Raw genomic sequence first — 21,981 nt, forward strand, 5'->3', positions numbered from 1 at the left:
AACGAAAATTACTGAAACCAACTCCTAACGAAGATATTAACCTTTTTATTTCACATGGTCACGCGGATTTTGAACTGCCCGCTCACAAGAAACTCAAAGCTCTACGTGAGTCAAATCGCGCACTACAACGGTTTCAGCAAGCCTTTCAATCGAGCAATGTTCATTTTCCCTCCATGTGTTGTTCAAACTATAAGCAATTTGCTACAGCTGAGCCAAAGCGTCAAGATTGAGGTTGCCAGATTTTTATATCGCAAGAGACTGTCATGATAACTTTTAGCTCGCGATGTGAATCACGCAGAGCATTGAGTTTTCATGAGCGGGTGGTTTGAATTCACACATCAGGAATCATTGAATATCTTGGTTAGGAGTTGATTTCGATCATTTTCGTTGTGCGTATCGTGTTCTACGTGAAATTTTGGTCAGGAAACATGTATCAGAATGCTGAAATTCGTACCTTGTCTAGTGGCCCATTAGCCCAGCCATCTAGATTTTGGACACGGTCGCGTCGTCGCGAGGGTGCATTGCCACCCTTGAGAACGAGTGACTTGGCCTATGTCTTCCTCTCCTCCCTTGACCAATGAGTGCGTGTGTGCCTTTTATCGATCCCTACAACCTCTTTGTGAAAGGATCGACGAAACCTGATCGAACAGGGTGTTCGCAACGAACACCCTGTTCATCGATCCTTCTACATAGGTTTAAATGGCATATCAATCGATATATTGCAAGGCACGCCACGCCACTGCAGCACTGCTCTGTTGCAGGAGTGCATAAAGTTCCTCAGAGTGGTCAGAGTGCACTTTCATCGGCAAATAACAAAACCTTGCGCGCTATTACAAAGCGCAGTCGAAGAATTTCAGCAGAAACTTTGTGCGGTCAAGGTTATTTTAGCAAAAAAATTAGCGCATCCTAGAAAACATCGACAAAATACTAGCGCAAACGCACTACTTTAAACATTTTAATCAAAATCAAAGCACTTGCAGTGGTTTCAGGAAAAAGCAAAGCTGTCCGAAAAGCTGACGCCGCAAATTCGACTTATTAAGTGAGGACATTAAACAGCGCGCCCGCGCGCACCATATATAGCGCCTTCAAAATCGTGGAAATACTTCAAACGCTACACCTTTTACTCATACGCTCCGACTCCGATGCTCAAATTGCCTATACTACGCCTGCTCAGGAGCGACAGATCGGGAATATTCTGCACGCCTGGCTAAGAATCCGTTTAAAGGGGGCGTTAACCCAAAAATTTTTTTTTTTTTTAATACGAGACGGAAATAAATGGAATAAGGAAAAATTACGAGCACCCAAAACTGGACTTGAGAATGCTGAACCAAACCTACGCTATATTGCTGGCAAGTAGAAAATGAACCTGTCGTGAGATGGTTTTAAGGTAACCGATAAGGCAAAACTTAAACGGTTGAAAATACGAAACAAGGTAATTTACAAAAAAAAAAAATTAGGGCAAGGAGAGGTCGTATGCGTACATTTTCGGATCCCGAGATGGAATTCAGGCTATTTGCAGCACTTCACGATGAATGTTCGATTAGTTATTTGAAAAATTAAGGAGGTGAATTTTGAGATGTAATTTGTAAGAGTTTATGGGCCGATCAATTTTATTCAGGAAAAACTTTGAGATGAGGGATGAAGTGGGGCGACTTGAAAACTTTCCTCATCCTTGTCCTTCTGCATACAGGGTGTCCCAGACCTCCCGCACAGGGATTTTTCCTCGGTTATTTTGGATCGGAAAAAGTCGAGGATCGGTGGGGCGAATAGAAAATGGGCCCTGTGGGATCCAGTTTTCACCATCCTGATGCCACCCCCAGCCTCCTTAGGGCCTGAAAGGGGGCCATGTCTATGAAAATCGAGGTTCCCATCATGATTATGAAATTTTCTAATTAAAATTGGGAAGTACCTATGGAAAATTTTGACTTAAGTAAGCCGATATCAAGAGCCCACATCCCTGTCTGACGTATTGCCCCTTGACGTTGGCGGAAAGAGCCCCCCCCCCCCCCCCCCCCCCTTGGGCAAAGTGTTTGGTCACAAAATTGACACCGAGACCTGGATAAACGATGCGGATGGGCCGATTCAAGACATTTTGAAGATGTCTGACATTCCAGCAAAGAACAGGGTTACGTGGGTAAAATGAGAAATATAAAATGTTGAAAATTGTCGTGAAATATTTCATGAAATTTCGCGAAGTTGTGAAAAATTTGAGACATATTTTCAGGGGCTAGGTGTGCAACACGCACTAAAAAACACCAAAAGTAGAAACCAGTCGCCTCTCATTTAAGATTACATTTAATTTCGAGAAATATTTTTCATATTTTTCTGAAAGGTCATGAAATATTTCACATGATATTCCAAGATTTTATTTTTCATGATAATTGCAACTCTACCAAGGAAGTTCCGTTTTGACAATGACAACCATATTTAACAGGAGGAATGTTTTCAAAAGGTCTACCTACCATCTGAAAGATTAGAGATGCACCTCCTCATCCCCCTCCCCCTCTTAATAGTGATCAACAGTCAAAACTAGCGCGCACTCAAAATTAGGGTCATGCAGTTCATGTTAAAATTCGGGAGGGATAACCCTTGGATCATATGTGAAGATTTCATTCCTCATATTATTTCTGTACTTCTGGTAGGGAAGGCCTCGCTGATCCAAGAGGTCTCAAAGTCTTAAGTTGAAACTCTGATGTGACTGTCATTTTGTCCTCATCCTCTGGATGTAGTAATCAAGTTGCTGGATAGTTGTTTGATAGGTAATGCTTCTTAAAACAGCAAAGACATTTCTTCCTCAAATTCATAACGATACAAACATAAGTATGTACTCTGCATGACAGCTCTTAAAAAACTGTAAGAGGGATGATGGGTAGGTACTCTTGATAAGCTACTGACTATCTCAGCAAAATAAATTGTATTACTCATATTAAAGCCACATATGATATATTAAAGTGACATGTACAAAACTCTGTGGAAGCAATTATCGGGAAAATGCAGGGGGGATGCATGCCTAAAGGGTAAAGCGCGTCAGTTAGCTTCATGATTATTTTCATGAACAAACATGCAAAACATATTGGAAATGGCAGTCAGTAATTTAACATGTACATATACTGATAAGTAAAATTGACAATTTACCGATCCACCCCCAAACAAAGTTTCTTGATAGGTAAGTTTCAGTTCAGAACAAAAAAAAATTGGTTCAAAGTTTGGATACAACATATCCAATTGGACAATAAGTTTTTATTGTGTTTAGGTGATGGAGCACCGAAAAGATATACCTATTACGAATTGCTTGACTGACATAAGATACTGGCGAAACAAAGAGTCGAACTACCGCTCCTTGCTAAATCACGCTAAATAAAAACGTCAAAAGAGGAGAGAACAAACAATACTGCAGAACTAACCTTTTTTTAGACGTGCCGGTGTGAGACATTGCAAGATCAATACTATAACAAACACTAACTGACTCGCGTGAAAGGGTCAGTGCAGTAAAAAGTTTAAAAATAACGAACACCAGTGTATTTTTCACTTATTAGAACAATTTAAATTGCATCGAGTGTAACACCCACGAACACATGAAAACACGCTATGTTTACACTTGGCGAACCTTATCAGCTGTGAAGGAGTATCGATTCCGAACGAATCGAGCGGTGAATCCTTTTGACATCACGCAGGGCCAGACACCATGTTGCCGAATTTTGCAAACGTCCATGCGCTGGGGTTGGCAGGTAGGGACGATATGTTCACATTTTTACACGATTTATCTGATGCGCGGCGGCAGGCGGCAGCTGTGTCTCAAATTCTTGAAACGAAGGAATCTTGAACTGTAAATGTCAATCTTAGTAGGAGCATTGATTACTTTCATTGACCATGCGTTTTTCACGCCAAAATAGGCGTAAATTGAAGAATCATTGACGGTCTTTTTCCAAACGTTCAGAGGCGCCGTTGCTGAAGCCTTTTAATTTCATGATTGCACCACTTTCAGCTCTTTTCTTACTGTCAGTTGTGAAGCCAGTTTCATTAGGTACGCGGGTCAGCTACAAAAAAAAAAGAAAATTGTGTTTAGAAATCACTGCTACATTTTAGGGGGTATTTTAATGCAGCTGAGAGCGAAAATGACCATGGCGCTCCCCCCCCCCCCCCCCCCCCCGCCCCGTAAAAGAAGATATTTTTATGGCTTAAAAGTGAAACCACGTATCTTCGTTTGCGACGTTGCAGATTTCCGGTCATACTTTATTATTTCTTCGGGAAAATAGTAAACGTAATCACTTCAACACTTTCTTACTTTTTCTTTTCTGTTAGCAGAATATTTAGTGAAAATTTCAGCTATTATTTTTCTGGGCGGAAATTTTGAAACATCGCATTTTAAGATACGTGGCTTATCAGCACTTTGACCATAGTTTAGGTATCGCTCGTAAAGAGACAGATTTTCTTTTAAATTTACCGCTTCACATTTGGTCGATCAAACTTCGTCAGGAGTGAAAAGTACTGGACCTTTTTTTACTAGGCACTCAGATTCACTGAGGCGTAAATAAATTGCAATGGCGAATTTTTTAGTGTTAAAAAATCTAAAACCAATTTTAAAAAGTCAGATTCAACAATTTTTTTTTCCTCAATTAGAAAAATTATTGCGTATATCTCAAAATTCCTGATCCACCGGAATTTGTGAGTGAGCGGAGATAATTGCATTGGTTGGCAATGCTGTATTTTTAGTCACGTGACTCACATGGCCTTTCACAACCAAAACAAACAAATGGCCTCATCGTTTTAGGTTATGTTACCCGCCGAATTCGGCTAGTGGACTGTGATTTTAAAATTAAACTCGTAAGTTAAGAGCTCTTGCAATATGCCGAATTATTTCACGAAAAATAGACATCCGAATAATCCTCCCTTTCATTTTTCGGATCCTCAACTTGTACCACGTGTGCGGCAGGTTAGTTTGCTCACAATACATGTATTAAATCTCTCCATTCACCATTGACAGATCTGTGTACAGTACTTACTTCGTTATCTGTTTCACTTGTTATTGCCTTTGTGACAGTCGAAAGTGACTTCAATATGCTTTCCTGCTCATATATCAGACAATGCATGCAATCATTTTATCAATAAAATGCTCGCAGGAATATGTGTTCCAATGGGCAGATCCTGAGCTCTTCAATTTTGAATGTTAAAACGATAATGGCAATAGTTTGCATTCTGCTATCATTTTTCATTCCTTGCCACTGGTGACTTCAAAATGCCAATTAATGCTCTAAACCTGCTTTGTTGAGTACCTTGTTTAAGTTTTTTGTATGCTATACCCTGTCTCTTAGATGATACAGAAAATGAAGAGGACTTCACCTGAAGTAAGCTTGAGTTGGTACTTCTGTGGCATTACAATCTACACTTTATACTGAATTTGATTTGCCTGAATCACACGCTGAATTTGGCAGCTGAATATGGAAGTCAACAGTCATCGCTAAATGGCTGAAATTTCGAAAAATTTGAGTTGTTTTCATCAAGATTTGTATTCAATCTATTCTAATAGTTCAGAAATATCTGACATTATCGATGGTTGCTGAGCCTCGTTGCTGAATTTTGCGCGCATGCGCAGAATTCAGACATCGGACCAACGACTTCCACATTCAAGCTACATTCAGCATATTATTCTTGTGTCAAAGATTTTGAATGTTATTTGCATGCAAGAGTATCATTTACAAACTTGTCTGTTTACTCCCCTGAATCTTGTGTCTCAAAACCAAATCTGCTCTCTTTTGCTCCTCTGCAGTATATCGATGAAAATAGGAACAGGCAGTATGTTGACGTTACAATGATGGCAGATAGTTTGCAGCAAAGGTATCCTCGAGATTACGCAAGGAGGAAAAGAATTGCCTTCCGTGGAATGGTTAGCAGAGGTGAGACCTTTACTTCAGTTTTCTATTCAATGGTTCTACAAAAAGTTGAAAGAAGTCAACACACACAACAAGTAACAAGTTGATCAACAGTACAGTCCAAGTACCAAAGTCTATCTGGATTACATTTATGGAGCAGTCTAATTAACAAAGTTTCTCCAACTCTGAGTTTAGTTACATTTCGTAGAAAGGGTACAGAAGGTATAGAGATCCTATCCTTTCTGTACCTACTAACTCTGTCAATTCTCTAATGACCAAATCTTTTCCAATAGTTGGTTACAAAGGAATAGTAGAACTTAGGAGCATCTAAGAAGGACCTGCAAACTTTTGGAAATGGACCTCAGCAAGCAAGTTACTTGGAAAGTATATCTGTCCAAATCTGTGGACTTGGTTTGGTCAGGTGAAGTCAAGTGATTAATTGGAAATCATCATGAGAATGAATTAAAGTATCAGACCGGCCCTGGTAGAGAGAACAATTTTTTTCAGGAAAGGCATTTTTCATCATTATAGGCAATTTGTAAGAATGTTGAGTTATTGATGCAACCTACTTTTCCGGAGTCTTGGGGACAAGCTATATATATCCAGTGTCGGTTCAATTTCATCATCATAAAGAGTTGCGTTTATGATCTCTCAAGGGTTTATTTATTTTTTATCTTTGACTAAATTCCATCTTTCTCCATTAATTCTTTAGCTCATAATTTTGGAAATTCATAACTTCTACCGTGGACTTTTTCAAAATTCTGAAACAGCCAATAAATGATAATCAATACAACTGCATAGAGCTGCCTAGAAGAGCTGCGTACATGGTTTCCTACCTTGTAAGAGATGAGGCTGTAAAGAGAATCAAATTCAAAATGGTCAAACAACATGGGTCAAAAAAGTTGATATCTTAGAGGAAGTGCTGGAAAGTACATAGTTCACATAGTCAGCAGTGGAGTGCATGTCCTCATCCCTTTCACCATACCAAAATACCATGGAGGTGGCCCCCCCCCCCCCCCCCCTCATACAAAATTATTGCATTTTTATTTTATTTAAACTCCTTTTTAAAAGGGTCCATTTTATTTCCTTGTATAAAGGTCCTACAGACTTGACTGTAAAGTTAACCATGGCAATATTTTCAACTTTTTGAAGCAATGAACAGGTAATTTCAGATATAATAAAAAGTTGTCCATTTTAATTTGTTGTCTGCTCAACTCTAACAATCCTCACCCTTTTTTTCAGCTTATCAGTACCTATTGCAACAAAATGATTATAACGGAAGAGATAATTCATACTCATCCCACAACAATTCAAATATCAACTCCTCTTTTACAAATGATTCTAGTAATGGGCAAAGTAGAGCTGATGAAGAGGATAATCAAGATGATGATGATATCATTGTAGACGTCCCAGAGAAAGTGAGTACATCCCAGCTATTTTATGACTATAACTAATAGAACATGAACTCTCATCGGGTGTAATTTTGCTCTCAACAATTTTCACATTTAAAAAAGAAAGTAAAAAGTAAAATTGTATACTTCATGTTTGCTGTAGCATACTTTTTGAAGTAGGAACCTGAAAAGTATGTAAATGTAGATTGTGAAGAGAGGAGTGAATTGCAGTCTTTCTCAACTAATAGCGATTTTAAGGGCCATTTACCGCACGGACCAACAACTCTGTTCACTATCGCAAAAGACCCATTGTCTTCAACGATGATATTTTACCTCTCATTTCAACAATTTTCGACTTCAATTGTTTCTGATTTCTGTTTTATTTTATTTAACCTTATTTCAGGAACCAAATTTAGTCAACAAACAGCTCGCAAACCTCTATGCATCATCTCCCAATGTGAAGAAAAACAATCCTAATACAAGGTAATATTCAACCATACAATGTATTTCTATCCTTTTACAATTGCAAATTTTTGAAAGTGGAATGGTCCTGATGTGTTACTGTTTTCTACTGTGCAAGATTAATTTGAAGCATCACTGATAAGTCTCTAGATGAACTAAGACACTAGTTGACGTAAGTTTCGACCATCACCTACATCTCTCTGAGTGACGAAAAGTTCAGAATGTTGGTTTTCTAGATTTAGTGGCAAATATCTTTGTCATAATTGATGATAATTCCATCCAACTCACCGTAATTTTTCATTTTTTTCAACCTTTGTGTCAGTTTCTCATCATCAAAAAGAATTTCTCTTAATTTTATGTATGTAGGCAATTGAAACTGGTGACTTGGACCCAAAAAAATCCAAATTTTTATGAATCTTTCATTTTAAACTACTATGCCTCTATCTTATTTCCGAGACAACAAAATGCTAATAATTAGTGACTGATGCAGTGTCATCTCAAAAAAAAAATTAATTTTAAATCAATTTATTTGGGGATTACAAGGTCAAAACACCTGTTACTGATCATTATTTTCATTTTTTACCATTTGGATAGAGTACTTGCCAAATAAGTTTTCGCTTTTTCAATACTGGGACAGAAGATCTGCCATCTTGATTCTTGCATTCACTTTCAATGCTAAACTGACGTCAGACAATCTTTTGACACAGTCTAAACGTGCGTAAACTTATTTGGCGGCGATTTTACCGTGGGTAATAGCGATTTTTAGTTTCAAATCCAGCAATTAAAGTTGGTCTATGATCTCTGTCTCTTGTGAGAAAAGTATTGCATTCCTTTTTACTTCCTTGTCCAAAATATGCTAGAATTCACCATTCTCCCTGAAATTTAAACAGCACTCAAACAATTTCTGTTTTTTTAGCACACCTGGACAAACTGATCAAGAATTAATCAATCTAAGTAGTGATGATGAAAGCAATTCAGAGCAGATGAATTCAAGGAAACGCACAAAAATTTCAAAAATAGCTGATGATACTGAAATATCTGTTACATCGCCAGCGCCCACTGAACCGGTAGAAATTTCTAGCAGTATTAATAGCAATATAAACTCCCAGTAATTTGAACAATTCAGTGTGAATGTATTTTATTTATAGAGTATCAATGGCCAAAGTGCGAAACCCTGTATCTCCATCGCGATGTTCCATTTCTGCTCCTATTTTATTTTTTTGAAGAGATACAAGCCAACTTTACAGGTCAATATTTATTCAGAATATTCTGCAAACAGAGGAAAGAAATCAAAGCAATTTCCAAGAAATTATGTTGACTTGTCCCCCCCCCCCCCCTCCAAAAAAAACAATAAATGAAGTATGACAGAAAGTCCATGACATTGCAGATGGAGAAACATGATCTTGCACTTTAACCATCAGTTTCACAGGTGAAAGAGCTATGTGACATCTTTGAAAGTTTGAGATGTTATTGGCATCGTGAGCAAAACTCAACCCAGAGTACAGAGAGTTTTGAAAAATTGAGCACTCTGCTTTTTTGGGTCCAGCCATGCAGATTTAAAGTTCTCTTGTCTTAAGAGCTTTCATATAATTTCTCGACTTCAAACTATTTCTTTTGTGCCTGCATAAAAGAGCAGCATTTTCCTTGCCTGGTAGGACATATACTACCCAAAGGTTATCTGTAGAAATTCACAATAGTCTACAACATGAAAAGTTGTGGCTGAGAGGCGGAGTCAGGTGAGTGACCCAATCTATCGCTTAAGGGTAGAAACGCAGGTATATTGGCACATTCAAAGGGCCCTAGTTTGCGGCAGCCAATCTATGTTTAAACAATAGATTTAGCGGCTCATCCGACTCCGTCCCTCAGCGGCCACTTTTCGTGTCCTACACTACAAGTCACACGAAATGAACACTTTTCGATTGCAAGTTAACATTTTACTTCCAAGTCTGCGGATGCGGACTGTAGTAACATGGAATTTTGTATAAATGTAGGTTTTGAACACACATTTTGAAAACTGATCTGCTGCCATACTTTATAAGCAGATATTGCGTCGAGCGTAAGTATGACTATGATTGTCTCTGATTCAAACTGAAACTACCCTAAATTTTGAAAACAAAAAAATATAATCATAAAACAGAACATGTATTAATTTTATGTTTTAAAGCATGTATTTTTTTATTCAGAACAGTATACTTTCATTATAGTTTTTACTCAATTTTATATTAATATTAACTCATTTTTAATAGCTTCCATCTCAGGTTCCTCCGAGTTCTGAAGTTCCTGCTCCCAAAGGTCAAAAACGGAAAGCAGGCGAAGGGTCTCTAATTCCACCTTTATCGTTGCTTCGTAGGAAGAAGAGAGAAATCCCTCTGACCAAATCAACGGTTACTCTGAAAGATGTCGGTGGAAATCGGAAAACTGTCGAAGTAAGTGAAGGAATGACTACAATTCACTTTCCAAAAAATAGCTTTTATAGCTCAAAAATTTGCACTCTTAATATGTTAGGTCTCTTTAATTGAAAAACCAAGGATCAAAGCTGCAATCTCTATTCTCCAGTCTATAAATTTGGCAATCTTTTTAATACCTTATAAAGAGTGCCGGTGAGCCTCTGTGTTCGTCCTTTCTTGAAATTTTCCTATGTATTAGCAAGGAACTATGGCAGCCTTTCACGCATAAAGTCATGTTGGTTATTCTTTTTAAAAAATCAAAACATCTCCCAAATTTTTCAATATTGGAATAGAGAAAGCAGTTTTTAATCCTCGGGGCTTTAATTTTTAACTCTTGAATCTAAAGAACATTTCATATTCAAGAGCCATTAACAGCATTGTGATTAAAATCAAAATACCAATTCAAATTTCCTCAGCTAGGTTAATGAACAATCGATGACATGTTTTAGGAACTTTTATCTCCTTACTCAGGGCAGACTCTAAATCTATTCAGGGATCCATTCTACCTTGAGGAAGACGAAAAGTGTTCCTGAAAAGTGTTGGCTACATTCATTTGCTTTTTATTTGAGTAAGTGAGTTTTAGTCTATAATTTTGAAGTGGACCCTGTTAACTGCATATTATTTGATTATATTTCTCAATTTACCAGTCTTTATTGCGCCAAGTTTATTTTTCTTAATAGTCTGGTTATTATTTGAGGATACATACTACCAAAAGTGCCTTTATTTCATAGGTTTTTGTACCACTGAAGGGTATCAAAATCATGATTTACCTGATTTTTACCCGAGGATAGGGACTTTTCTATGGATTGTCACTGGTTTGTAGTTTTTTAGCTTGGGCACCGTACTGGCGGAATTGTAGAAATTGTTGAATCGGAAAATTGTCGTCAAATGATTTATTGTTATTTCATCTGCCTCTTTGGTTTTGTTTCAGGAAGTAATCAAACTTTTAATTCATCTGAAACATCCAGAAGTGTATAAAACCATAGGAGTTACATTACCCAGAGGGTTTCTCCTTCATGGACCTCCAGGCTGTGGAAAAACTCTTCTTGCTCATGCAATTGCTGGGGTAAATCCTTTTTCTTTTTTTCCCCTCCATTTTTGATACTTTACATTATACATTCATTCCACGTGTTCTGCTTTCTTCCTTCAATAATGGACAAAGGAAAGAATTTGTTGATTCAAAATTGCTGAAGTGCAATCCAAAAAATGTCCTTTGGTTTGAAACAACAAAAAATTTTATTTCAATCATATTTAAAGCTTTGAATTTAGTAACGGCTATTGAAAAATGCATGATCAATATTTAATTATTGTTTAACTTGATCATGAACTTTGATGAAGGATCCTCTGAAAGCTTTACCTTTCCTCAAGAATATGATTAAAGGCTCTCAAGAGTAATATGTTGTCATGAGGATATCTGCTGAAAAATGTTTACTGCCTTTGATCCATAATTAAACTTATAGTTGGCCATGATTCCCTTTTGATTTACTCAGGTATTATCACCTGCAAAAATTAAATCAGAAAATTATTGTGTCTCCAACCTGCTTAAGTGAATGCACTAAAGGAAAGCGATTCAATTATAGCATCTATCTATTCTAGGAATTAGACCTGCCATTGCTAAAAGTTGCTGGACCTGAACTAGTCGCTGGAGTGTCAGGTGAAAGCGAAGAGAGAATAAGAGATTTGTTTGAGCAAGCCGTCTCCTTAGCACCTTGTATTTTGTTTATTGATGAAGTTGATGTCATTAGTTCGAGGCGAGAGTCTGCCCACCGTAATATGGAACAGAGGATAGTAGCGCAACTTTTATGCTCTCTCGATAGTAAGTGCTCAACCTTGTCTCAATGTGCCTTAATTTTTTTAGCGTGTTCGAACCTTTTCGCATTTTCTTCATTGAGTGTCTCTTAACCCATTTGCATGTCGTTGTAAATGCTGCAGCCTTACAGCAATACAATTATTTTTTTAAATAAATATACTTCTTTGCTTCATATGAATAAAAAAATCACTAAGATTCATTCAGATTAGCATCAGAATACTCAAGGGTGATTTTTAGAGCAATAGTAATAGCGCTATCTATCACAAATTTGAAGGAACACAACAAACAATGGCTTAGGAACGCCTGAGATGGCGCAACGGGACCTAGTTAACTTGTCAATGCATTTTCATCCCAGGCGCGCCATGACGAGCATACTCATCAATACATGCGAATGGGTTAAAATGCTTTAGAACCTGGAAAAATACAATCCGTAACGCAAAGCAATACCAAAAAATAACGAAGGATCAAATGAAAGCAAGAAGAAAAAAAATAATATTTACAGCATGGACCGCGAGTATGCCACAGACCCATTATTTGCCAAAGCTTGACCCAAAGCTTGCAAACGCTGGACCCTACACAAAGAGAAAAGAAAAAATAAAAAGTAGAGAAATGAAGAGAGGAAGCAGAGACTTTACTTAGAAGTTAGTATGCAGCTGAACCTGGGTTATTTTACAGACATTGTGAGGGCAGCAATTTTTCTTGTTTAAAGGGAACGGCAACCTTAAAAACAAGTTTGGCTAGAAATCGACGAAGAAAAGTTTGCAATGAACGATGCCGAAATCCGTTTGCGAATATCTGCATTTGTTGAGCTGCTGTCACAAAAAAGCAGCTGAACAAGTGACATCATGAGCTCCGTCTTGCACTTCGCAGTCTGCACTCTGCATTCTGTCTCTGGTGTCAAGTGGCTGACAAGTGTTCGCGACAAGTTATTAGTTCGGCCCAATCTCGCTCTTTCCTGGCTGACTCTTTTTTCTTTGCTTAGGTGTAACTATTAAGGCAACTTTGCGACGCTGGACAGCGAATGCGCCAGACTTCGAGTTGTGTGCATGTGAGCCGCAGTCGCACGGGGAGAGCATGACATCACCAGTCAGACTTACAATCTTTCATATCTCTGCCGATTTTGTGAATGTTTCATTCGGGACTGAGCCATTTTGCTTCTTATACCTTCCTGCTTCAATTTTTAATACTATTTCTTTTTCGATTTTAGGGTTGCCGTCCCCTATAAAGGAAAAGTCTTTGTATTCTCAACTTTTCAGCCACTACTTAGCCAACTACTTTAGCCAGTACCACTAAGCTTGGTTTCATAAAGTCCTAGCACTCAAAAGGAGAAAGAGATTCTCTCTATTTATTTGCCAGGCAGATCTGTTGGAGGTCATACGGAAAAGCCTCTAAATTAGAAGTTTCAAAGTAAAAAATAATATCAACCACATCTAAAGAGCTGTTCACGTGATTTTCAAAAGCAACAAAAATCTAAAGCTATCTGCCCCTTATGAAAGAACAAAACATTACAGCTAGTTAGGTATTGGAAATCTCTGTATGAAGTGTTTTTTTTTTTTTTTTTTTTTTTTTTAAATTTGTCATTCTGAGCTCATACGCTAACAAGATTTCTTTCATTCTGTAGATTTAGATAATGCAGAGAAAGGAAATCAAGTATTAGTCATTGGTGCAACCAATCGGCATGATAGTATGGATCCTGCTTTAAGGAGAGCTGGAAGATTTGATCGAGAAATCTGTCTTGGAATTCCTGACAAAAAATCAAGGTTACAAATTCTTCAAATTCTAGTGACCAACATGAAACTCTCCAAGAATGTTAGTCTTGAACAGCTAGCAGCATTGACACCAGGTTACGTTGGCGCAGACCTGAAATCATTGACAAGAGAAGCAGCTATCGCAGCTGTCAGCAGGTAAATTGCTTTAAGTATTTTGCATTTGAGTGTCCAGTGAAAATGACTGTTCAGTTCCGTTCCAATTTTTCAATGTCAATACCTAAAGATTCAATTGTGGACCATTCTACTGAGAGTACGTGCATCTGGGGATCCATTTATGATTTGCTCAGCTGTTTTTGGCTTTTATCGGGCTCTTCGAGGCCCAATAATTAGCAGGCATCATTAAAGTAGGCATTCATACTCAATTACCAAGTTCAATTACAGACCAAATAAAGGCAAATTAGAATCCAATTTCCTTAATTTCCTAACCAGTTTCAAATGTTGTCTGCAGTTCCTACATCACAAACGATACTGTCTTCTCACAGAGTTTTGCTCTCAGCGTATGAGGACATTTAATGTTTATTAACCATTATAATGGAGTATTTTTTTTTTTTATAATTTTACAGAATTTGTGAGGATGTCAAGAACAAAAGGTTGAAAGTGATTCAGTCAAATGATAATGCTAAAAACAAAGAGAGCAAGGATGATGACATCACTATCGATGAAAATTCTCAAGATATAACAATCTTACCGGAACCTGAGAAGACCAATGAAACATCGGACAAAAACTCAGACTGTGATATTGTGGAAGTTGAATCCAAGAGCAATGAAGCCGAGAAAAGTGAAACTAAAGAAAAGAATGGTGAAGATGTTATTGTAGAGAAAAGTTTTGTCTTAACAGAAGATAGGTTGAAAGAATCAATTAGCAATTATTATGGAGACGACAAAAAGGAGTCAGATGTAAAAGAAACGGAAGATTCCAGCAAGGAAGTACAACCAATGGAAGTTGAGGAAACCAATGAAGCAAACATGAAAGAACCAGCAAATGATTCTGAAAAGGTTCCTCCGGAATCAGATAAAAGTAAATTTTATTGCAGCTTCGGCTTAAACTCGAAAGAAGCTATCGATGAGTCAATTGAAAGTCTATTGGAGTGGTTGCGTGACAAGACGCCACTGAGTGAAGCAGAACTATCGGAGTTGTTTGTTGAATTTGCTGATTTTGAGAAAGCTTTAAAAACAGTTCAACCATCATCGAAGAGAGAAGGTTTTGCTACCGTACCTGATGTCACCTGGAATGATGTTGGCTCCCTCAATGACATTCGACAAGAACTGCAAATGGCAATTCTGGTAAGGTTTGACCCAATTAATTTAAATTTCTGAAATTGCAAAAGGTGGTGCTTTTTCGCAAAGTAAAATTTTGTCTCCTGTCATTTGAATCTCAATGAACTTGAATATTTTTGAGTAAAAATCAAATAAATTAACTTTAAGGTACTTAAAATAGTGCATTGTGTAAGTACATTGTTGATTAATCACTTCATATTGGAGTACCGGTCTGTGTAGGATGAACCCAAATGAGTTTAAAGAATCTCATCTTCCAAGGATTGCACTAACATACGACCAATAGCCTCATTCATATGTTGTGAAAGCTTATGCATTCCGTATTCTCATATGTTCCATATCCTCAGAAAAATTAGTTTGTTTGGCATCATAATTTTTTGTTTCAGCTCAAAAACATTTACCACACTTGTTGAAAACCATGCTTTCAGAGAGTCAAAATCCCTGGCCTTTTTTGGAAACTGAATTGTTTAGTTCTGTCTTCTAATAATTCTCTGAATCTAGCGGTGTGATTTGCCATAAAATGTTGTACAAAAATTAAAACACTGCATTTTTCATCAAAATGTTGCGTTTAATTTGAATGGAACAAGTTTTTTTTCCCTTTTTTTCTTTTTTAAAGAGTGCAATGCAAGTGTCATGTATTTCAAAGTAATCCAATGATACATTTTTATTGTCTCTTTGTTTCAGGCCCCAGTTCAGCACTCTGAGTTATTTACACGTTTGGGTTTAACTGCTCCAACTGGTGTGTTGCTATGTGGTCCTCCAGGCTGTGGAAAGACGCTCCTTGCCAAGGCTGTTGCTAATGAAGCTGGAATTAATTTCATATCTGTAAAAGGTCCTGAGTTGCTGAACATGGTGAGTGAGAAAGGGTTTATCAATAATTTGTAAAAACTATTCAAAGTCACCATGTATGGAAGATTTTATGCGTTAACATTCTTTCAATCAAAACTGATCATAATATCCATTTTGAAAAAGATGAAATTCCTAATATTTTCCATCTCATTAACAATTTTTCGTCTTTAGACCTACATGCAGATTAATAAATTACTGATAGAGGGTGAGGTGGGCCATGTCAGGTATGTTAAGCGAGAAAAACAAAATAAAAAGTTTCTTACCCACCTCCACTGGAAAGGCGTGTTCAGAAGTACGGTTGTTAGCCTAAATTTTGAAGGTTTTTTTTTTTTTTTTTTTTTTTTTTTTTAATATTAATCTAAAAGCCCCTGTTTAGTTGCTGTTAGAAAACATTTTGGTGCAACTGAAATAGTGTTAGATCTTATTGTAGATGTTGTATATCTTCGTTTCCAGAATTTAGTACATATCACATATGGAGTTAATTATTTATTCAGATCTGAATACTGATGGAAACTGTGATATCACTTCCTTTTATCTTTTTCTGTAAAGTCATTATTTAAATGTATGTATCATTTTTGATTTCATTAGTTGCGGTCTTTTGATGACACTCAAATTCCTTCCATATGAAATTGATAGAGAATTTCAAAATTCGGGGATCTGTACATAATCCTCATTATTCAATGTTACTTGGTCTCTCAATTTGTCTCTCAATATATTTTTGACTGAATTATTGTAGATAGATACCAGACATGTTGCTTTTTTTATTTTAAAAAGTTCAAATGTTTCCAATTAATTTTATTTTCCTTCTTTTTGCACCTCATATTTTCAGTATCTTGGAGAAAGTGAACGTGCTGTAAGACAGTGTTTCGAAAGAGCCCGCAACTCGCAGCCATGCGTAATTTTCTTTGATGAATTAGATGCTCTTTGTCCGAAGCGTTCAGAATCCAGGGATGTAAGTGAACAATATTAATCTAATTAAGTTTTTAAATCTTTAAGAGAAAAGCTCTGAGTTTTCACTTTGATAAAGTACAAAAGATAAGACACGCTATTTGAAAGTATGAAGCTATAAATAATTTTTAAAATTGCCCTACCTTGCTTCATTCTGGAGCAACAAAGTTTTGAAACTTACTTTTTAGATGATCCCCAAGGAACTCTAAGTGCATGTTGCAATAAGGACCCACTATTTGTGGCTCACCTATGAAAGCACATATCTACAAAAGAGAACTAATGGCACATATTTTGTTTCTAAAATTAGCCAAAAATAATTGTTCCTCATAGCAAAATGTAGTCTAATTGTAAACTGTAAAGGTTTCGAAGTGCCCAGAGATTAAATGGCAGTATATTATTCCTTTGAAATTTTGACCAGTGCCAATATTATGACCTCTTCTCTTGTCTCTTCATGTATTCAGAAACATTTATTTGGAAAATAAAATTTTTTAAAGTATCTCTAGCATTTCTTGCATCAGGAGAAACAATAACAAGAGTGGTGCCCCACCCATATGCCCACTTTCCGATGGCAACAATATACAAATTTAACAACTGTTCAATTTTATTTTCCTCTGCCAGAGTGGAGGAGGAATGAGAGTTGTCAACCAACTTCTTACTGAGATGGATGGCGTAGAAGGAAGGCAAAGCGTATTCTTAATGGCAGCAACAAACAGGCCTGATATGATTGATCCTGCTGTCTTAAGACCGGGACGTTTAGACAAAATTCTGTACATAGGACTTCCGTCACCTGAAGGAAGAGTAGATATTTTAAAAGCTCTCACTAAGGTTTGTACCTCACTTGACAGTAATCTGTAAGCAGTTTTTTTTTTTTTTTTTTTTTATATATCACCTGGTATTGGTATGTGAGTACCTAGTCGAAAAATTCACAAAAAAGTCAATTTTTTCTTATTGGCTATGGTCAGCTGCAAATTGAGTCAATATAACTGTAATATTAACAGGCTCAACCAAGAAGAAAGCTCACATTGGACTCATGGTTGGTCTGAGCTGGCCTAAACTTACACTGTGCTGAACAAGAAATTTGGTTTTAGGCTCAATGTTATTAGTCTTTTTCACTGTCTTTTATACTGTAGAATGTGGGAAAGTCGCTAACTCATTTTTGCCAAAATTTAAGTCAAGTAGGTGGTATTGCATCTTGGCTATCAAAATGCATTTGCGAAGCCAGTTTGCGGCCTTTACAAGCCCCTTGATGTGTTTTTTACTTTCTTGCTCCCCTTGTTAAGAGCTCTGAAGCATTGGAAAACTATAATGTAGAAAAAATGGGTTTGAAAATTTAGGAATGGTCATATGTGTATTAGTGATGATTTCTACTCGCAAGCTTTAAAAACCACATTAACCTTATAGTGTGTTTTGATTGTAGAATGGCACGTGTCCTGCTCTGCACTCGGATGTAAACCTAAATGAAGTAGGACTCAGTGAGCTGTGCGAAGGGTTTTCTGGTGCTGATCTTGCTGCCCTTGTTCGAGAAGCAGGAGTCCAGGCGCTTAGGGAGTACTTAGAAGAACCATCATCAGTGTTAGGAGGCCTTGAATCCATTTCCCTTAGGCATTTCGAGGCTGCATTGAAGAAAATACGAAAATCAGTATCTGATAAGGTTTGTTTGAATGATTCTTAGAACTTACTTAGGGAAGCACTGGGGCCAAAAATGTAACCTGGAACATTGGCTCATCGGTGCTTGAATCGGCTGAATTAAGTCGTTATTTGCTGTGGGAAGGAGATTAAGTGGTTCAATATTACTCTAAAAATAAAATCATATAAGATTTTTCCCGCCTGCCTGTCTGCCCCTGAGTATACCAAAGTATTAAAGAGTGATGTCAATCTTGATTAGTGTGATGAAGTGTGATTTGATGAAGGTGAATCTAATAGTTACTATTTCAGCAGTACGGTTAAAAATAATATTTAATAAAATCATGATTCTCTTCTCTATTTCATACCAAAAAATAGATTACCACCTCCAGCTCATATTAATGGGAAATTCGAATCAGGCCAAATTTTATTTTCCTGGCAAGGGTTGGTTCTCTTCATCTCTTATTGATCGAATATTGCAAAGAAAAGAATATTGTCACTTATCTAGGCCGTCACCGTTTCAATGCACAAAGTGACACAAGTGGACTGTCTCTTTTAAGGAGCTTTGTATTTTCTGGAATTTTTTTATTTTAGAGGAGATACATTTTTCCTGATTGTTTGATCAGCTGATATCACCAACGAATATTTAATGCATAGTTGATTTGGAGCATCTATTTTATCACAAGTTTTTAGTGCAAAAAATGTTGACAAAATTCTCACCGCCTAATTTATTTTTTACATATTCTGTTTCAGGATCAAATATATTATGAAAGACTACGCTTACTATATTCACCCTCATCAGCTAGTTCAAAGAAGAAAGTGACCGAAAGTGACAATGCATCAAGCTCTAAAAGTTGACTTGGATAAGAGACGCCTCATACCATGGTTTTGCAGTATTTGTTGTGAACTCAAATTTCTCCGATCCACCAAAGATTTCTCATTTTTGGCTCCCCTTCATTTTTAATTTTTTACAATAGAATTATGAACTACTTCAATAATGTACCAATAATTGTTCGGTAAATTGCGAGCAAATGAAAAGTATCAATATCGTAATGAAATTTAAAGAATTCTACTTTTGCCAGTGTCAGAAATGTGTGGCAAATAAATTTTAAATTTCATAGTCTCTCTTTGAAATTGCCGTTTCAATATTTAGATTTAAGATCAATAAATACCAAAGTATGCATGTGAGTTTTATGTATCGTGAGAAAAAATGTTTCTCGTAAAGTTTCAAAAGCTAAAACATCACCTGAGTTAAGGTGATTTGTCTGGTATGGTTGAACTAGCAAGGAATATATCGACCATGTCAGAATCAGGGGCAAATCACCTTGAAAAAATATGTAAATATTAATTTTATCATGCGCGCGCAAAACTTACATGCATTCGTTACATGTACAAATAAGAGGTGTTACCTAAATTCATTGATAGGGTCAAAAGTTCTTTTAGAAAGGGTGTTTCCAATTTACTTCAGTAACTTTATATTCCCACTTCAGATTAATATAATTGAAGTATTCTCAAGAAATTTACTTAATGGTGGGGCCAAGGAGAGTCGGAAGAAAACCGTCCCACTAAATATGTAACACCTTTCTGGTGAAATAATTACCTGTAAAATTTTTCTGTCACTCTGTAAGGGATATTCATGGGTTATTTTTTTTTTCTTATTTTTTCTTTCTTTATGATTGCTTCAATTTTATTTGTAAATTAGAAAATATGCCTAAGTCAATTTCTTTCCTCAATGATCTTCAATCAAGTAATAAAATTGCCGTTTCTATGACTCTTGTTTCCAGACGTGTATATATGTATTCATGATTCTTTTACCGGTGAAATATGTATTTTTACCAGGATTTTCCAATATGTTGTCTTTGATCGATTATTTTTACTTTTTTGTAATTTTTACCCTGAAGGGAGAACTCAAGTTACATTTTAATTTTTTGTTACTCGCAAATAAATTGTTCCACAATTTTAAGCAAACTATCAAGCTCTAAGAGTTTTTGAAATTGGAAAAAAAAACATAAGTATTTCTTTCCTTCGGGAAATACACCAATGAAGTGTGTAATGAAATTCTAAAACTTTTTCATTTTTACTATTTAGTATTTTCTCTTTTTCAATTTTTCTCTTTTTATTTATTTTTTTTTTCATAATTATTTTATAAATGTTTATAATGTGCACTCTCTTTTTCGGTGTAGTTTATCCTGATGTAACAGATACTGGTACTGTAAGGTAATAGACACTTTCCTCAGTTTTGTCTACCCAATATACATTCTTTCTTCATTGTCAAGAGCCTCTAAGAGCAATATACCTGTTCGGAGTTTGTGCAATTTGCAAAGCAGGCAGTGCTGTGTGTAGCTCACATTTTAATAAAACTTTTGTTTAAGGTGATGTAAACAACTGGAATCCGAGAACCGAATAATGTCCGAAATGAATGTCTTTTTATCTTTCATAATTTTCGATTCACCAATGCTTGATCAGCCAGGTGGACAACACATGCACAGTCCTCGTTTGCATGCTGCGATTTGTTGATACGTTAATAACCTGTTTTCTCATAGAATTTTGATGTAGACAGAACAAAAAAAAGTATCGAAAAATGTTTTCCATCATTTATTTACTACAGGTACCCTTTCTTTCATTCCATCTCTTGAAAATTGAAAAAAGTATCGAAACACTGCACTGACTATTTTTACAGATTTACTGAAAGCTGTCCTATTTTTTTCTCTCTTTCCTATTTTAAAGGAAAACTATCAACTTTAAAAGAATGATAAAGTGATTAATATTAGATTCATTGGCAATTGAGAAAGCGTAAGTTCCCATCTCTTTGTGGACTTCCTCTCTTTTGCAGATCTCTCTCTTGAATTGATATTGAATCTCTCCTGTCGTCCTTAAAAATTTCTTCAGCCCACAGACTGTGTAAGATATTTTTTTTTACTTATTTATTTTTAAATATTCATTTGCAGACAGTTAAACGTACAGATGGCAGGCTCAGTGAGCCACACTAGTTTTACGTAAACTATTTTCATGTTTTAAACCATAAGTAATTCAAATTGAGCATGTTTGAATGTATGTTTGCTTAGAACTTATGGAGGGATTATTACTGGAAACAATCAGTTGTAAATTTTTTCAAATACTCAGTCAAATAAATTTTTCACATGAAGCACTATGTATATGCATCTTTCTTATCTCTCTCTCTCTCTCTCTCTTTCTCAGCATGAGTACCTGAAGTTCTACATGTATTGAACCGACTCTGATGTAAATTGAGAACGCTAATGAACCGTCAAATACTGTTGCTCCCAAGTTGAATTTAACTTGTATGGTGTTATAGCACCATGAGTTTTTTTTAATTAGATTGGATAATTTTCCCATAGATTTCAGTAGCTAAAGCACAAAGAGAGTAGTATAGCAGAGGAAAATTTCTCCATTAGCTTCACAAATTTGACGTCCCCCTCTCTTACATATGTAGGTACTTTGATTATCTATTGATTATTTTTGATGGAATGAACACCAAAAAAAATCAAATAATCTCAAATATGTATTTAAAGCTGTTAC

At 36.3% G+C, this 21,981-nt stretch overlaps 2 protein-coding genes across 2 annotated transcripts in view; one reads left to right on the forward strand and one right to left on the reverse strand.

Annotated features, from left to right (window-relative positions):
- The window catches only part of LOC109034480 (uncharacterized), an 84,320-nt gene extending 80,689 nt beyond the window's left edge, over positions 1 to 3,631 (reverse strand). Inside the window, exon 1 of the mRNA XM_019047665.2 lies at positions 3,405 to 3,631. Within this exon, the coding sequence (XP_018903210.2) occupies positions 3,405 to 3,433 (29 nt within the window). The 5' untranslated portion in view covers positions 3,434 to 3,631. The remainder of the gene's footprint in view (positions 1 to 3,404) is intronic.
- Positions 3,632 to 4,745: 1,114 nt separating this feature from the next.
- Positions 4,746 to 21,595, forward strand: smid (nuclear valosin-containing protein-like smid). The gene is made up of 15 exons (XM_019047689.2): positions 4,746 to 4,933; positions 5,768 to 5,894; positions 7,113 to 7,288; positions 7,665 to 7,744; positions 8,640 to 8,790; positions 9,970 to 10,149; positions 11,102 to 11,236; positions 11,767 to 11,986; positions 13,602 to 13,884; positions 14,313 to 15,033; positions 15,709 to 15,876; positions 16,703 to 16,825; positions 17,440 to 17,646; positions 18,239 to 18,472; positions 19,198 to 21,595. The coding sequence occupies exons 1-15, from the start codon at positions 4,847 to 4,849 to the stop codon at positions 19,300 to 19,302; spliced, it is 2,997 nt and encodes a 998-aa protein (XP_018903234.2). The 5' UTR covers positions 4,746 to 4,846; the 3' UTR covers positions 19,303 to 21,595.
- The last annotated feature ends 386 nt before the right edge of the window (positions 21,596 to 21,981 follow it).

This window comes from Bemisia tabaci, chromosome 3, assembly GCF_918797505.1.
Source record: "Bemisia tabaci chromosome 3, PGI_BMITA_v3".
In the NCBI taxonomy this organism is placed as follows: domain Eukaryota; kingdom Metazoa; phylum Arthropoda; class Insecta; order Hemiptera; family Aleyrodidae; genus Bemisia; species Bemisia tabaci.

Coding starts and splice junctions, on each gene's coding strand:
- smid (XM_019047689.2), top strand. CDS start 4,847: ATGCCGAATTATTTCACGAAAAATAGACATCCGAATAATCCTCCCTTT. Junction 5,895..7,112: donor CCGTGGAATGGTTAGCAGAG/GTGAGACCTTTA, acceptor CCTTTTTTTCAG/CTTATCAGTACCTATTGCAA. Junction 8,791..9,969: donor CGCCAGCGCCCACTGAACCG/GTAGAAATTTCT, acceptor CATTTTTAATAG/CTTCCATCTCAGGTTCCTCC.